At 31.2% G+C, this 17,404-nt stretch overlaps 1 protein-coding gene across 3 annotated transcripts; it reads left to right on the forward strand.

Moving 5' to 3' along the window:
- The first annotated feature begins 2,715 nt into the window (after window positions 1–2,715).
- LOC148620852 (actinia tenebrosa protease inhibitors-like) lies at window positions 2,716–16,490 on the forward strand. 3 transcript variants are annotated; one of them, XM_088574686.1, is made up of 8 exons: window positions 2,720–2,862; window positions 4,352–4,366; window positions 7,660–7,833; window positions 8,623–8,796; window positions 9,586–9,759; window positions 10,551–10,724; window positions 15,302–15,475; window positions 16,392–16,490. In XM_088574686.1, exons 1-7 carry the CDS (start codon window positions 2,811–2,813, stop codon window positions 15,466–15,468), a joined length of 930 nt encoding a protein of 309 aa, XP_088430812.1. In that variant the 5' UTR covers window positions 2,720–2,810; the 3' UTR covers window positions 15,469–15,475; window positions 16,392–16,490. The 3 variants fall into 3 exon arrangements, with proteins under 3 accessions (XP_088430814.1, XP_088430812.1, XP_088430813.1); XM_088574688.1 differs by lacking the exon at window positions 10,551–10,724 and having other exon boundaries at window positions 2,716–2,862; XM_088574687.1 differs by lacking the exon at window positions 7,660–7,833 and having other exon boundaries at window positions 2,725–2,862.
- Window positions 16,491–17,404: the final 914 nt, after the last annotated feature.

The raw sequence follows: 17,404 nt of genomic DNA on the forward strand, positions 1-17,404 counted from the left end.
AAGGACCTCTTTTGTCCTCATAATGAGTGCATTTTAAAAAAGTGATTAAAGCTGATTTCTAGGTAGAAGTAGTACAGTAAAATGGTCGCAAACACTTAATACAAGGTGTTTTTGACAAGATTCATGACGTTATTTCAGAAATAATAGTTTAATTTGACTATTTCACTTTCACTTTGGTAAATTGAGATATAATTTCAATGAGATGCACTGTAACTAAAAACTACAAGAACAGACAACTTTATCAAAAACTTTTTTTTCTAACATTCTATTGAAAATTTTCTGATCAGATCCAATGGTGCAGAGATCAAATAATTGTCTTTAAAAAGAGAGAAACTATCCTTGAGTGAAATTATAGTGTCAGATCGGTGGGTGTTTAAATGAATATTTCAGATTTTTCCATTTAGCCTGATTCTTGAAAATATTTACACTTAAATAAAATAATTGATAAAACAATTTTCATTTGTACATTTATTCCTTTCGCATATCTCTACTATAGTACAGTTCAAAACATTTCCCAATACACAGTCCAATCTTATAAGTGCTAAATTAAGTTCTTGTTCTTGTCACACATTTTGCATTCCTTGTGCTTTCTACCTAAAATTAAAAAATAAAATAAAAACAGGGAAAGATCAGTTCAGTTTTCGATCGATGAATTAATAGCGTATAGGATGCATATGTAACCTTGCAAAAGTAATTCTGTGTTCATTCTTTACAAGGAAATCATTTTTGTCAAGTATTACTCGCATGCTGATTCAAGAAGATTATTATCTACATATCATTTCTGATTTACGATAACTTAGTCATTTAGTTTTAATTAACTGATATTTTAATATCAATGAATTTTTTGTTACCAGCCCTAGGTTGGAAGAACAGTAAACATTTTTCTAGAAAACTTAAACTCTTTTTACTTTGGTAAGTATCTAAATGGTTTTTTTTTATAACATAAAGGAAGCATAATCAAGGGAACCAAGATTCTAGTGGAAATCAAAAGCGGGACAAAGACCAGACAATAAAAACACAACAAAAAACATTAAGTACTTAAATAATACATATAAAGTAACAATAGTAAATAAGCAATTATTGTTAGTTCACTATAAACTGGGAGCATGGACCAAGTGCACCGGTAGTGTAAGCATCCTACAACAATAAGCTTGTGTTTATATATGTTTGAAGTCGATCCCCGTTCTTTCCTTTTAGCTTATCCCTATTTTAACAATTTGATAATTATTGAGGCGTAAAAATTCAAACTATTGACATAAATTGATTCAACACAGGAGTACTACGATTTTACATTAACTTTATACGTTGTTGGATACATGTAAAAGGTCAATCGAGAATCTGTAATGATAAATGTATGACAGTTCTACATTAACATGTATTAAACGTTTATATTTTTTTCTTCCATTCATAGGCTTCATTCACACCGCACGAGCGAGTGATTAAAAATTTGTAATTTCCCGCCATGTGCGTGCCGGGAAATTTAAATGTCGCATGAAGACTCCCACGCTTACCACGCTTATCATGTTTACAGTTGTTTTTCATATTGTTGATCAATTAAATACTTGTTGATTTACGAATGTTATTCATATTTTAAAAGATTAGTTGGTAGTGTATCAACTAATCATAATGGTAGTGATGTCAATGACGCAATGACTTGATGACTGGATGGGAGGTCCTTAAAGACGTAGTTGATGTTGGAAGAATTCAGGGTGTTGTTTTATTTGTTTTTATGGTTTATTCATCGGAGAACAGATTCTCACTTAGTTATCTCGGGGATTAAAGGATGTCTCTACTCTCGCACTCTCGACAGTTAAATTGTAGATTTTAGCCCTCTCACTATAGCTCGTGGGTTAAAATTTAAAATTTAGCTATCTAGAGTGGAGAAATCCTGTATTCCCTTCGAGACTGGAGGTGACTCTATATTTTTTATAACAGATAGAACGAGAAAAACCATGAAAAAATTTGAGTTTGTTTTTTTTCTTTTTTTTCTAGTGTCTATTAAAGTCATTTTTTACTCTAATTTGTTTAATTCTTTTTATGATGCTTAATTGATCGTATCAAACAAACTGCCATGGAATGTATTTACTAGTTGGTAATATATTAAATCTAAGTTCCTATTTTCTCAACTTCAGTGTATATATCAATAGAACTGATAGTTTTGGATCTTCTGAAACATTATTAAATTCTTTTTCGAAATCTGGAAACATGTGACATATGACGTTTCATATTAAACATGTTTGGACTTTAAATCAAATTATCGATATTTCAGTACCATTCTGTGTAAAGATCAGGCAGTGACACATCATTTTTCTTAATTCAGTCTTTGGTTTTGATGTGTCTAAATGTGTTATTTTGTAATGTAAACGTATATTTGTATGATGGAACAGACATAATAAAGATTATTGGTACAAAACAACTTGCAGATTACGTTATACCATTTTGTAACATCTTTCTGTAGCTTCAAATATCATCAACAAGTTTTTATGCCATCACACTCGAAATATGACAACGTAGGGAACGATTAAATTACTGAAAATGCATTTTCGATTTTTCCTCATATTCGATATCTTTCTATATGATGTAATATTATTTGAAATATACCTACATTTATAAGTGATGCTTTATTTATTCGAATGTCTAATTTTTCGCGAAATTACATGCCAAATCTATATATTTTAATAAACCACTTTGAATAAATGTTTTTAGACAAAATAGTTTATATACAGCGACAGGTGTTGGCATTTTGCTCTTGAACATGCACATGTATATAAAAGCAAGATAACTGCAAGCCATTTATATGATTAAGCAAGATGGACATAAGGTTTGCTTTTCTTTTTTGTGCCTTATTCATAGCTGAAACAGGTAAGAAGATGATTAATCATTATTTTTGTATAATTTAACGGCGCTTTCATCTAGGCATGGATGTCGTTTGTTGAATACGAACGGATATTATGAAGCTGTCCATTTTACTGTCACCAAATGAAAAGGTGAAAGGTCCAATATTATATCTTTGCAGGAAATTATGACATACGATTAATTTTTTGTCTGGTAACACACACACACACACACACACACGTAACATGCTGGTTAAAATAATGATTCTATTGACCATACACAGTCAAAATATAACTGAGGAATACAAATTTTGTACACTGAAACGCTCATTTTGTTATATTAAGTCATATTTTAACCATATCAACATTTAAAATGTCCGTTTAAACCCAGTTTCTCTAACTGAACACAAAAGTACGTTGCCTTAAAACATCAAAGCAAGTTGAGTAGGACAAACAAATGTGTACTACAAAGTTTTTGTGCGGTTAGGTGGACACATTTTGTCTGCCTAACACAAAAGATGTTAACGTATACATTTTTTGACAAACTCAAGCTAAAACATGTTGGCATGGCCAAATGTCTATATTTCATTTTGTTAAGATTGATAAGAAAATGACCGATGCAACCCCTTTTTACCGTTGTGGTAGACAAAATGCGTTTCTCAAAGACAGACAATGCATTGATTGTATCAAAACTTTGGTCGTTTTTTTTTTTACGTGACTCGCATTATTGATCCTGTGACATTTATGGACATGCCTCCTTCACAAATACCACTAGACCACTTGGCAGCTAGACTATATAAAATACAGCTTGCACTGATCGAATGATCCCTCCAATACCTTTAATCTATAGTTGTAACTTAGCCCACAATGTATGGTAGTGCATGCATGACAATTTATCTGGGTGATGTTGTTATGGAATTACTGATGATTGTCACATAAAATAAATATCAAATATAAATAGATCTCGGAAAGTGAATCAGTCTTTCCACCACACTACCCAACCAGCTCATGTTCTTTTTATATCATTAACACATTTGGGTCTGAAAACTTCCCAACGATGTTAGAACTTGCTAATTCGAATCAAGAAGGTACAAACAAAATGTGTTTTCAAACCTTTTAAATTTAAATAATGTGGTATTGATTTATTTATTATTTCAAGGTATAATAGTGACAAGATTGAGCGAGGCTTAAATGGATATTTAAAATCGTGTAAAAGGAATTTGGCGATGCTGTAATTATTCATTGGGAAGTTTACACTTTTCAAACAGTAGATATGCACAGGTTTTTTTGGTTTATGGTTCGTTTGTTGAAACTGTTACACATATATTACATTTGCATCATAGTAATTTATATGTTGTTTTATATGTTGAAGCAACTAGCGAATAAAACAAATGACCTTATCACTCAATTTAAAGGGGTGTCTGACATAGAATATTTCAACTTTTAGTGTGTGTAAAATTGATGATCAATTGATGATCAATTCTTATTTCAATGTTCTTGTTTTTTTATACTTTCAGCTGCAAATAACAATGGTGAGTGACGTTTGTGCAAAGTTGTGCCGACACTATGCACTGGATGATACGTAATGTTTATTGTTACTTTAAAGTTATATAGTTATAGAATTTATAGATAGATACTGATTAAATATAATGTAACGGTTGACGATATCTATAAAAGTTCCAATAAGATTTCTTTGGGTAAAAGCCTTTACTGTAGGAGCCTGTGTCTTTATTATTTTCAATAATTATTTCAAAAAAGTAATTATACATTTACTTAAGTGTAAATGTTTGTAAGAACCAGGCAAAATTGTAAAAAAATCAGAAACATGCATGTCAAAAACCTAACGATCTGACAATATATTTTCACTCAAGGATTCTTTTTTGTAGTTTACCAGATTATATTTGTCTCTTCATCACTAGATTTGCTCAGTTTGTCAATAGAATGTAAAAAAATAATTATTTTGACAGAGCTATCTGCTTTTGAAATATTCATTTTTAGTGGATTTCAATGAAACTATAACTTAGTTTACTATAGGTATATGGAAAATCTTGTCATTTTCCTCGATTCTGTTGATGCAAATAATCAAATTAAACTTACAAAATGACGGGTTTTTCATACCCTCTTTCGCCCACTTCTTGATTCTTACAGAGACTGACACTTAAGGTAAAAAGGTGTTAACAAGCTTATTAATAAACATGATGTTGTATCATTTTATTGTGTACGATGCACTTACACTTTAGTTATGATTTGTAAATGACCACATGTTATAATTTTAAAGACTCCCGGATTGTCAAACCCTTAAGATGTCTTTATGCCTGTGTTTGAAATATGATGATTCATATTAAACATGTTTGGACATGTTTAATACAAATCGTCGATATTTCAGTACCATTATGTGTAAAGATCGGGCAGTGACACATCATTTTTCTTAATTCAGTCTTTTGCCTCATATGTATATATTTTCTAACAGTACTCGTCTTTGTGACGATACAAGCGACATAACCTATACACTTATCCTTATATGATGTACATGTATAAAAAGCATAATTTATTTTATCAAATAATTTAAAGAACATTATTTTAATTAGATTAATCCTACGAGGAGCAATGACTCCGCCAGCGAAAGCTATATTTTTGTATAGACTATCTGGCCGATAGGTCTAGGGTGCTGGACTTTGTGTAGACAGTGTTGCCACAGATGTCACAGTGATACGAGCTCGAGTCCCGCAGAGGGAACGACCAAAAATTGCAAATTTGACCGTTCTAATGTCGTTGGGAATTTTTCAGACCCTGCTATGCTTACGTTATCTCCCCTGTATCAATTTGATCCGACGGAGCAGCGCAGCAAATAGAGTCGTCACATTCTGAGATGTTTATATATAAGGATAAACCAATAACATGTTTTATTATAAAAAATAGGACAAATTTTGAATATTTTGTTTTGATCAAATAAGAATTCATTTGGAACTAATACATTTCGACGTTCGACTTTTACAGACGCTTTTGAACATTAATTTTGACATTGAAAGTTGAAATCGGAGTGACGAATATCTAGATCTATATCTAGCAGTATAGCGTCAATATATATACAACAAGTAATATAGCGCCAACATGCTTAAAAATAGAAACAAGGCTTCGGGTACGTTGGATATTCTTTCAATAACCAATGAAAAAATAAGAATGTTACACCTTATGTAATATGCATATAATTATACATACATATATACATACATACATACATCTGATCAAATTGATACATGGAAGGTAACGTAAGCATAGAAGGGGCTGAAAAATTCCTAATGATGTTAGAACTGTCAAACTTGCGAAACAATTTTTTGTCGTTCCCTCTGCCGAACACAAACTCGTATCGCTGTGATATCTGTTGCAACACCGCATGCACAAAGTTCAGCGCCCTAGACCACTCGGCTTTCGCTGGCCGGGTTATTCCTCCTCGTAAGATAAATCTAGGGTTGTAAACTAAGTACGTGATGTGTGGTAGTACGGGACAGCTCATCTAGGTGTTGTTATGTAGGATAGAGGATATTTTTTGATATAACAAAATGATTTGACAACAAGTAAATTTTCTAATATTAGAAAAAATAAATTTCCAATATTAAAAAACCAGTTCTTAATATCAGAAATTCTATAAATATTAAAAATGAGTTTTCAATATTCAAAAAGGGTTTTGTGATATTAGAAATCTAATTTGTTATATTAATAAATGAATTTGTAATATTAAAAAGTGAGTTGAGAAATATTAAGTATTTCTTTTAATATTAGAAAAAAACCTATTTTATAAATAAGAAAACTTTTTTTTATATTACGCAATATTTTTTTTAATATTAGAAAATAAATATTTTGTGAAATTAAAAATTCATTTTCTAATATCAAACATTGTTTTTTTAATATTTCAAATTGCTGATTTAGTAATATAATAAAATATCACACATTTTGTAATATTACAAACAGAATTTGTGATATTAGAAAATGAATTTTTAATATTAGAAAATCACTTTGCAATATTTCAAAATCTGTCACATTTTTTAATAATACAAAACCATTTCCTAATATTAAAAAATCGTAATTGAATATATTTTGTAATATTAGAAAATCAATTGATTTTTTTATATTACAAAAGGGTTTTGAAATATTAGAAATCAAATTTGTAATATTAAAAATGAAATTGTAATATCAAAAAATGAAATTGTAATATCTAAAAATGAATTTGTTGCATTAAAAATTATTTTTATAATATTAGAAAACGCCAATTTTTGTCCACTTTGGCTTGACAACCTAGGTGTTGAACCAGTATTGTCAGATGCATGGGAAGGTTGACAATATAAAACTAGAAGTCGTTGCGTTTGTTGTATGTGAGGTTTCCCTCAGTGTATGTCAAGATAAGAGACTGATTGTATAGTATATGTAGTATTCAAAGTTATTTTGGGTACCTGCGACGCAGTCATTTCCCCGAAGCGTTGATTGTTGAAAGACAAAACGTCATCTATGTAGAGAAAACTGCGATCAATGAATCTTGCTAAACAATGTTACGTCTTTATGATAACATCAGCTGTAAAATCTGTCTCATAAGACTGCAGAAATAGGTCACAAGTAGCTTTGCAATATTGTCATTTAGCATGCCGTCCGAATGCCGAAAAACACGGCCACTTTACTTGACATATACATGTATCTTGTTGATCTTAAATTCCTGCATCTTGACAACATCATTTATATCATATTTTTTATGCATTTACAATATAGCAAGTGCCTAACTTCAACAATGCAGGCTAATGTCAAACAATGCAATCTTAATAACTTTATCTTGCAGGTTTCTGTAAACTTTCTCCAGAAGTAGGTCCTTGTCGAGCCCGACTAAAACGTTATTACTATGACAAGGATTTTGGGATATGCAGATTGTTTTACTATGGCGGATGCAGAGGAAATAGCAACAATTTTAAAACGCTCACCGCATGTTCAGTTGCAAGTAAACGATGTGAAATGGGTATGTATATATCCACCTACTTCATTCAATTTGTCTTATCACATAATTACAAAGGCGGGAAATTCACAAGTACAAAATTTTGCCAATGTGTCTAGCTAACTTTCATAAATAGGCTGAAAAAAAAACCCTATATATATAATTGTGAAAAGTCTATCACGATGCCAAAATACCCGTAGATTTGGCATGCTCTGATGTAATGTTTATGACATGAAAACTCAGCATATAACAAGCCAAGGTGGACGCAAATTAATATTTTGTAATATTAGAAAATATTTTGTTTAATATTAAAGCATCATTCTTTTAATTTAAGAAAATATTTTGTAATAGTACAAATTCCCCATTTAATAATATTATAAAATATCACACATTTTTTGCATATTACAAATTAAATTTGTAATATTGGAAAATAAATATTTTATATTAGAAAATGATTTTTTTATTTTAAAAAATCACTTTGCAATATTGCAAAATCATTCATATTTTTTGATATAACAAAATGATTTGACAACTAGACAATTTTCTAATATCAGAAAAATCAATTTCCAATATTAAAAAATCAGTTTTTAATATCAGAAATTCTTTAAATATTAAAAATGAGTTTTCAATATTCAAAAAGGGTTTTGTGATATTAGAAATCAAATTTGTTATATTAAAAAATGAATTTGTAATATTAAAAAATGAATTTATAAATATTAAATATTTCTTAAATATAATATATATAGCAAATGCCTAACTTCAAACATGCAGGCTAATGTCAAACAATGCAATCTTAATAACTTTATCTTGCAGGTTTCTGTAAACTTTCTCCAGAAAAAGGTCCTTGTCGAGCCCGACTAAAACGTTATTACTATGACAAGGATTTTGGGATATGCAGATTGTTTTACTATGGCGGATGCAGAGGAAATAGCAACAATTTTAAAACGCTCACCGCATGTTCAGTTGCAAGTAAACGATGTGAAATGGGTATGTATATATCCATCTACTTCATTCAATTTGTCTTATCACATAATTACAAAGGCGGGAAATTCACAAGTACAAAATTTTGCCAATGTGTCTAGCTAACTTTCATAAATAGGCTGAAAAAAAAACCCTATATATATAATTGTGAAAAGTCTATCACGATGCCAAAATACCCGTAGATTTGGCATGCTCTGATGTAATGTTTATGACATGAAAACTCAGCATATAACAAGCCAAGGTGGACGCAAATTAATATTTTGTAATATTAGAAAATATTTTGTTTAATATTAAAGCATCATTCTTTTAATTTAAGAAAATATTTTGTAATAGTACAAATTCCCCATTTAATAATATTATAAAATATCACACATTTTTTGCATATTACAAATTAAATTTGTAATATTGGAAAATAAATATTTTATATTAGAAAATGATTTTTTTATTTTAAAAAATCACTTTGCAATATTGCAAAATCATTCACATTTTTTGATATAACAAAATGATTTGACAACTAGACAATTTTCTAATATCAGAAAAATCAATTTCCAATATTAAAAAATCAGTTTTTAATATCAGAAATTCTTTAAATATTAAAAATGAGTTTTCAATATTCAAAAAGGGTTTTGTGATATTAGAAATCAAATTTGTTATATTAAAAAATGAATTTGTAATATTAAAAAATGAATTTATAAATATTAAATATTTCTTAAATATAATATATATAGCAAATGCCTAACTTCAAACATGCAGGCTAATGTCAAACAATGCAATCTTAATAACTTTATCTTGCAGGTTTCTGTAAACTTTCTCCAGAAAAAGGTCCTTGTCGAGCCCGACTAAAACGTTATTACTATGACAAGGATTTTGGGATATGCAGATTGTTTTACTATGGCGGATGCAGAGGAAATAGCAACAATTTTAAAACGCTCACCGCATGTTCAGTTGCAAGTAAACGATGTGAAATGGGTATGTATATATCCACCTACTTCATTCAATTTGTCTTATCACATAATTACAAAGGCGGGAAATTCACAAGTACAAAATTTTGCCAATGTGTCTAGCTAACTTTCATAAATAGGCTGAAAAAAAAAACCCCTATATATATAATTGTGAAAAGTCTATCACGATGCCAAAATACCCGTAGATTTGGCATGCTCTGATGTAATGTTTATGACATGAAAACTCAGCATATAACAAGCCAAGGTGGACGCAAATTAATATTTTGTAATATTAGAAAATATTTTGTTTAATATTAAAGCATCATTCTTTTAATTTAAGAAAATATTTTGTAATAGTACAAATTCCCCATTTAATAATATTATAAAATATCACACATTTTTTGCATATTACAAATTAAATTTGTAATATTGGAAAATAAATATTTTATATTAGAAAATGATTTTTTTATTTTAAAAAATCACTTTGCAATATTGCAAAATCATTCACATTTTTTGATATAACAAAATGATTTGACAACTAGACAATTTTCTAATATCAGAAAAATCAATTTCCAATATTAAAAAATCAGTTTTTAATATCAGAAATTCTTTAAATATTAAAAATGAGTTTTCAATATTCAAAAAGGGTTTTGTGATATTAGAAATCAAATTTGTTATATTAAAAAATGAATTTGTAATATTAAAAAATGAATTTATAAATATTAAATATTTCTTAAATATAATATATATAGCAAATGCCTAACTTCAAACATGCAGGCTAATGTCAAACAATGCAATCTTAATAACTTTATCTTGCAGGTTTCTGTAAACTTTCTCCAGAAAAAGGTCCTTGTCGAGCCCGACTAAAACGTTATTACTATGACAAGGATTTTGGGATATGCAGATTGTTTTACTATGGCGGATGCAGAGGAAATAGCAACAATTTTAAAACGCTCACCGCATGTTCAATTGCAAGTAAACGATGTGAAATGGGTATGTATATATCCACCTACTTCATTCAATTTTGTCTTACCACATAATTACAAAGCCTACATATTTTTATTTTTGATATTTTGTTTAAAATGTTACAGTTACCAGAAATTAGCATTTGGCCTTTCACAAAACCACTGTTCATAGGAGATATAAATTCTCACGAATGCATTACAGAATTCAAAGGGAGACAACTGTGCAAATGATACTGAAATACAATGGAAACAGTTGTATTTTTCAAAGTGGATTATTAGAGCCGACAGATTGGAATGAATTATACAAATTTCATCATATAGACCTATAAAGCAACTCTACAACAAAAATGAAAATGTGTAGCCTTTTTTGGGTTGTATCACATACTACAGAATTTGCATGATTATTACAAAGACTACTACTTAATACGTTCGCACTACAAAACAATCTGGTGTTTTTAGTCGGAAGTAAAGAAATGTTTAGACTTATACAGAAAAAGAATTATTTGGCAACAAACTGATACGTACGAGTTATCCTTTGGATAGGTTAATGTCAAGATATATTTATGTAGAGTGTAAAGGTTATTGATCAGGTGACTAGTAGAAAACCTGTTCAACTAGATATTTTTAGATCTGCCAAGTGGTTAGGTGGTGAACCTGATCAGTTTGCACCTGGACAGTTGTTGAAGGCAGATGTTTATGAGTATTTAGTTTGGAAGTTTGGAGGAATTATTGCCAGAGATGCACATTTCCACATCAGGAATGATATTGATATAGGATACATTCAGTGGGTGTCATGCTCTTCAGGGTGATATGAACTCCCAGTTAAAATATTATTTCAAGATGACCCAACCCAACCCATTTTTATATTTGAGAATTTCGCTTGGAAATATTGTTGGTTTTCGGTTTGTCATTTTTGTAAAGATGGCGCGTACGGTTGTCAAATTTATATTATTGGCCATTTTCATTATGTAGATAGTTTCTGTTCTCAAATAGACCTCTTTTGTTCCTTTCACAGGGGACTATGGTTAGAGTTAGCCTTTGTATCCATTTATGATGGCTATAATTTGGAAGATATATTTACATAGAGTTTATTACAGCTGTGTTATGTGGAAATTACAAGAATTACAACTATCAATATGTTCAGTTTGATAAAACTTGGTTGAAATGGAGAGTGAAAATAAATTATAATCTGTCATAATATTAACAAGCCTTTTGGTATATTATTGTTAAATATACTAGTCCGTTTGTAGTAATGAATTGGATAATACACTTAATTCAAAGTAATACTGTCGTGATGAGATAAACAGAACTGTGATATATTGAACATTGATATCGACTGTGATATAGACCAGACATAGACTTAATATATATTTATTTATATTCTTATATCTTAAGTGTATTTACTTAGTCTGCATGCTGTCTTTTTATTGTGTACTGTTGTGATGGTGTGTGAGTGCTTTGTTTTCCTTTTGTTTATTTATTTGTCTTGTGGTAGTGGTGTAATAAATGTGGTTTGTAATTTGACGCCCTACTGACAGATCTCGGACTTTGATTTAATTAAACGGACAAACCTGAAAACCAACCTGTAATGAGAGGTGTAGGTGGTGCATGGCGAAACCGCTCAACCCAAGGAATACCAAAACATAAAAGAAAATGGATGCCAAACTAAATTTTCTTATCCCTCTCTAATCAATTGCAAGCACTCTGGGCGACCTAAAATTGAATTTTGATAAAGGAAATGAATATTGAAATGTGACCTCTGACCTTTCCCGGGTCGATTGCAACTATTCTCAACTCTGTTCTATCCTAAATGGCATAAGAAATGAATTTTGAAAAAGGAAATAAATGTTGAATGGAGACCCCTGTCCCCTCCCGAATCGATTGCGAACATCCCAAAATATGTGGAACCTTAAATGATGAATAATTAAATCAATGTTAGAGAAGGAAATGAAGATGTGGCGGATACTGTGGTCCATAAATCAGGCAAAGTGATGTCACTTCTTTTTAATAAGATCATCAGCTGTAAAATACGTCTCGGTAAGATCGTAGAAACAGGTCAGTAAGTAGACACAATTGATCCAACTGGAATGCCGACCGACTGCAAAAGAACACGCCCATCACACTTGACAAATCTGTTGTCGGTCTTAAATTCCTGCATCTTGAAAACATCTTCGATATTACATTTTTATGCATTTACAATATAACAAATGCCTAACTACGACAATGCAGGTTGAACTCAAATCATACAATCTTAATAACTTACAGGTTTCTGTGAAATTTCTAGAGAAGTGGGTCCTTGTCGAGCCCTACGAGTCAGATATTACTATGATAAGAAATATAGGAGATGCAGATTATTTATTTAAGGCGGATGCAAAGGAAATAAGAAGAATTTTAAAACATTCAAGGCATGCGTGACTGCAAGTAAACAATGTCAAAAAAGTATGTATCTCCACATACTTCATTCAATTTTGTCTTATCACATACAATGGTGGGAAATAAACAAGTACAAGATTTTTCACATTTCAAAGAGTAATCAAGGGAACCAAGTTTATAGCGGTAACCAAAAGAATGTAATCCAGGGACAGACCAGACAGGGAAAACAGACATGCACAACAAAGAACACAAAGTATCTAAAATTATACATACAAAGTTACAAAAGCAAATGAACAACTCGGACTCCACTAAAAACTGGGAGCATGGACCAGGTGCACCGGTAGGGTAAGCGTCCTCAGTTTTTCTAGAAACACTCGCCGAGTTGTTCATAAAAAGTCAAGTCCGGGGTAGACAAACGAGGAAAGGAAACCTATGACCCGTTGAATAAATCAGTTTTCATGGTTCAGATGGATTCTCCAAAACGATCAACGAGTTCATGATGACGCCCATAAAACTTCTGTAGTGATGACTTCAATCTTGAAGCAACACAACTCTCTTCCAGAAGCCTAATTGTAAGAAGTCTAGCGCGATACAAAAAGTCTGAGTAGTTTCGGCAAGCTCTGATATAACGTATGAGTTGTGATATGAAAACTCCACACGTAGGCACTGAGGGTGTGTTGCTACAGATAAAAGAAAAGTTGACAATTCTGAATAAAACGTAATCACGCTTGTCGTAAAGTTTGGTCAATAGTTTTTCTTAACCATTGATCTCTAAGTGTAGGTCAAGATATGAGGCTGACTTCGCAGTGTCTGTAGTGTCATGTTGAACCGACAAAGCAAAACGACGGTATTGATACAAAGCGTAATTCTTAATCGTAAATTCATGAAGGTTTAATCCCGATTTCTTAGCGCGCATAGCATTGTTTTCTTTCCCTCATTCTCCTGAAACTGTACCAGTTAAGAATTTCATGAGTGTGAGAAATCAATTCGTTTTTTCTTGAATACGATCATTAAAAAGATTGGGACCATCATTAAATGATGAATGTACATTGTATATGTGAATAACGTAAAGTAATGCAGCCAATATATTTCAAATTAAACGTAAACTTACATACAGAATAACTGTTAAACAATTAATGTAAATTCATTACAGGCCTCTTATTTACAGTGTATATTACAATGATGTGGTTCAAGTACTTTATATTCGATGGAAATCATTTTACGAATCGAATACATATTTGAAACATGAGATTTAGATCTTGGTGCAAACGGTGTCAAATAAAATGCACTTGAAATCCATACGTAACTTTAATAATGGGCGAAAAAAGTCAGTGTAATGCCCTTGCTCGTGCAGAGAATAGTTGACACGTTTAAACACCATTTTTTGTGCGAGGGGTCAGTGATAGCAGCCCACTTATACAATGAAAGAGTTGTTCATTTACTGTGCTCATCTGTTAAGATCGTAACACTAGTCTAGTTCTTAACCAATATCATAACAAATATGATTCATTTGAAGGTATTAAATGACCCTTTACATTTACTTATAAACGTGGTATAGGATCTGGTCAGGGGAAGTTTCAAATCTTAATAATACACAACGATAAAAGTATCCCCCAACTGAATCTTAAGAAAGTAGAAAGTAACAGATGCAATCTTCAGAGAATGGAAGATACTTAAAATCTCGATATATTTATTTTGGAATTAAAATGTTTGGATTGTGGTTAATATAATTCATCTTTATAATTATACCGATAAATAATATCCATTTAAGCAATTCAATTTATTCTTGTAATCATATACATGTAACAGCTGTGTAATATTTGTGTTTATATACTTTTTGCCAATTTCTTCCACACACCTATAACCGCTTCCTGATTCATGTATCACTTCGATAGTATATTACACTTAGCGCAAGAGATTGTATTTTTGTTTGTACTTTAACAGCCGCACCCTAAATTAATAAATTAAGTTATACTGTATATAAAGCCAGGGTTTTCCTCTGCTTTCAGTGGAAAACAATACAAAAAAATCGATTTGATGGGGCACTACAGGGATTATAATAAAACCAAAAATTCTATCCATGTGTATCTAAAAAATTGTATCGCTTTTTCATGGCAGGATAAAAACAATAAAAGGGTATTGTATATGTATCTGATTTTGTGGAACAAAACAATGTACAATAAGTATTTATTAATTGTGTATAAAGCTACTTGTCAATCAATTCTTCTTCAGATGTGTGTACACTCCCGATGAAGGTCGGGCATTGCCGAGCAAGAATTCCCCGGTATTACTTCGACACTAAGATTCGACGATGTAGGATGTTTATTTACGGGGGCTGTCGTGGAAACAGGAATAATTTTAAGACAGTAAGACAGTGTAAAGTAAAGTGTGAAAAATAGAATCTGGGTATGTTTTAGATACATTTTGTACATGAATAAGTTATGAAAGAATGATAATCAATTTTGATGAAACGGATAATTTTTGTATTTGAAAGGTGAAAAGTAGCTAAACTCAAGGGTTACCATTTTTGGTCCGCAGGACTATTTAATGATGGAATTATCCAACTGAAGGTTCAAACTGAAACAAAGGGAGCTTAAAAAATGTCTGACTTATTCAGCTTTTCAGAAATTCGTGGACAGGTTCCGTTGTACCAAATGAAAAACTAATGGAAGTTGTCTATCATCATTTATATTGCTTAATAATCTCTTGAATATATTCATGAATACTAAAATTTATAGGAAGATACCTAATTACCATCCCCACTAAAAAAAGAAAAAATGCAAATTACAAATGCGTTAGTTCTAAAAAGAAATTAACAGGACAATCAAGTTCAGCAACTCACAACATATACATCTTTGTTCTTGTAACTACTTGTATGAGGTTATATTGTGGACAAAGACCGAAAAACAAATTCAAACAAGATTCACGTTTCCTGACTATGACACTATTATCCATGATTGTACAGATTAGGGAGTAACCATTTCATTTTGAGAGGGAAGAATCAAATATGCTATCCTGCTTTTTAATTTCGACGAAATAAATGTCCTGTCTTTTTACCTTATGAACCGTCGATATTGCCTTTTTAATTCTTCAAAATTTCAATCCGACCTTTTTAAATCAAATTTGATACTAGCCCACCCCCTCCCCTATAAAAATTAAATGGTAATTCCCTTAAATAAACAAGAAACTATGATATCATAAAAAAAACATGGTGTAAAGAGTATAAAACCACAATAATCTATGTAGGTAAATTTTGTTGTACAGATAAATCTAAATCTTGTCTACACATAACTACGCTACTTAATATCTCTTTTTTTTCCAGAGAAAATGGCGGTAATGACTGGTTAATACGATGAATAACCAATAGAAGTTGAACATGTGTTCCGCTTTCAGATTATTAATAAACGGAATATTTAACGAACATAGCATCGTTTCTTTTGACGGAAAAAATTAGAGTTATTTCTCTTAGAGTATATTAACATCATATACTAATCTTACAACCCTACTTGCTAACCTATTCCTCATTCTTATGAGGCTGATTTCATAGCTGATCTGACCCAAAAGAAGGACATTCGTTTTGCTAGATCCTTTTATCTCAGTTTCCGCTATATAAATGCCTAATAATTTGACATACACTAAGAGGTCGAAAACAATGACCAAACTTTACGACAAACGCAATGACCTTCCATTCCTTTTTGTCAACTTTCCTTCCATCTGTGCCAACAACCCTTCAGCACCTGCGCATGGAGTTTTCATATCACAACTTATACTCTACGCAGACGTTTTGTATCACTATAGACTTCTTTCAATTAGGCTTCTGGAACAGGCTTATGTTGCTACGAGAAGTCATCACTACAGACGTTTTATGGTCATCATCATGAACCATGTATTCAACATGTCATAGTTTTCCTTTCCTTTTTCGTCTACCCTGGACTTGTGTTTTTTTATGAGCAACTTGGCGAGTTTTTCCAGAAAAAAGAGGACGCTTACCCTGCCGGTGCATCCGGTCCATGCTCCCAGTTTTTAGTGGAGTCAGAGTTTCTCATTTACTTTTTTTACTTTGTATGCATTATTTTTGTTACATGTATTTTGTGTTCTTTGTTGTGTTTATTTTCCATATTTGGCCTTTGTCCCTGGATTACATTCCTTTTTTATTTCCGCTAGAATATTGGTTCCCTTGATTACTCTCTTAATATACACTTCCTCGAGGAAAATTATTTTGTTCTACCCAAGTCAAGCCCTACTGTGAGGAAGAGTATATTGGGCATGCTCTTCAAGTTATCACAAAAGGGTCTTGTCAATAGGTATTCAGCAAGATTTTTTCCTATTATTTTC

The sequence above is a fragment of the Perna viridis genome, chromosome 3 (genome assembly GCF_037379345.1).
Source record: "Perna viridis isolate PV_CMFRI_1.1 ecotype Kerala chromosome 3, ASM3737934v1, whole genome shotgun sequence".
In the NCBI taxonomy this organism is placed as follows: domain Eukaryota; kingdom Metazoa; phylum Mollusca; class Bivalvia; order Mytilida; family Mytilidae; genus Perna; species Perna viridis.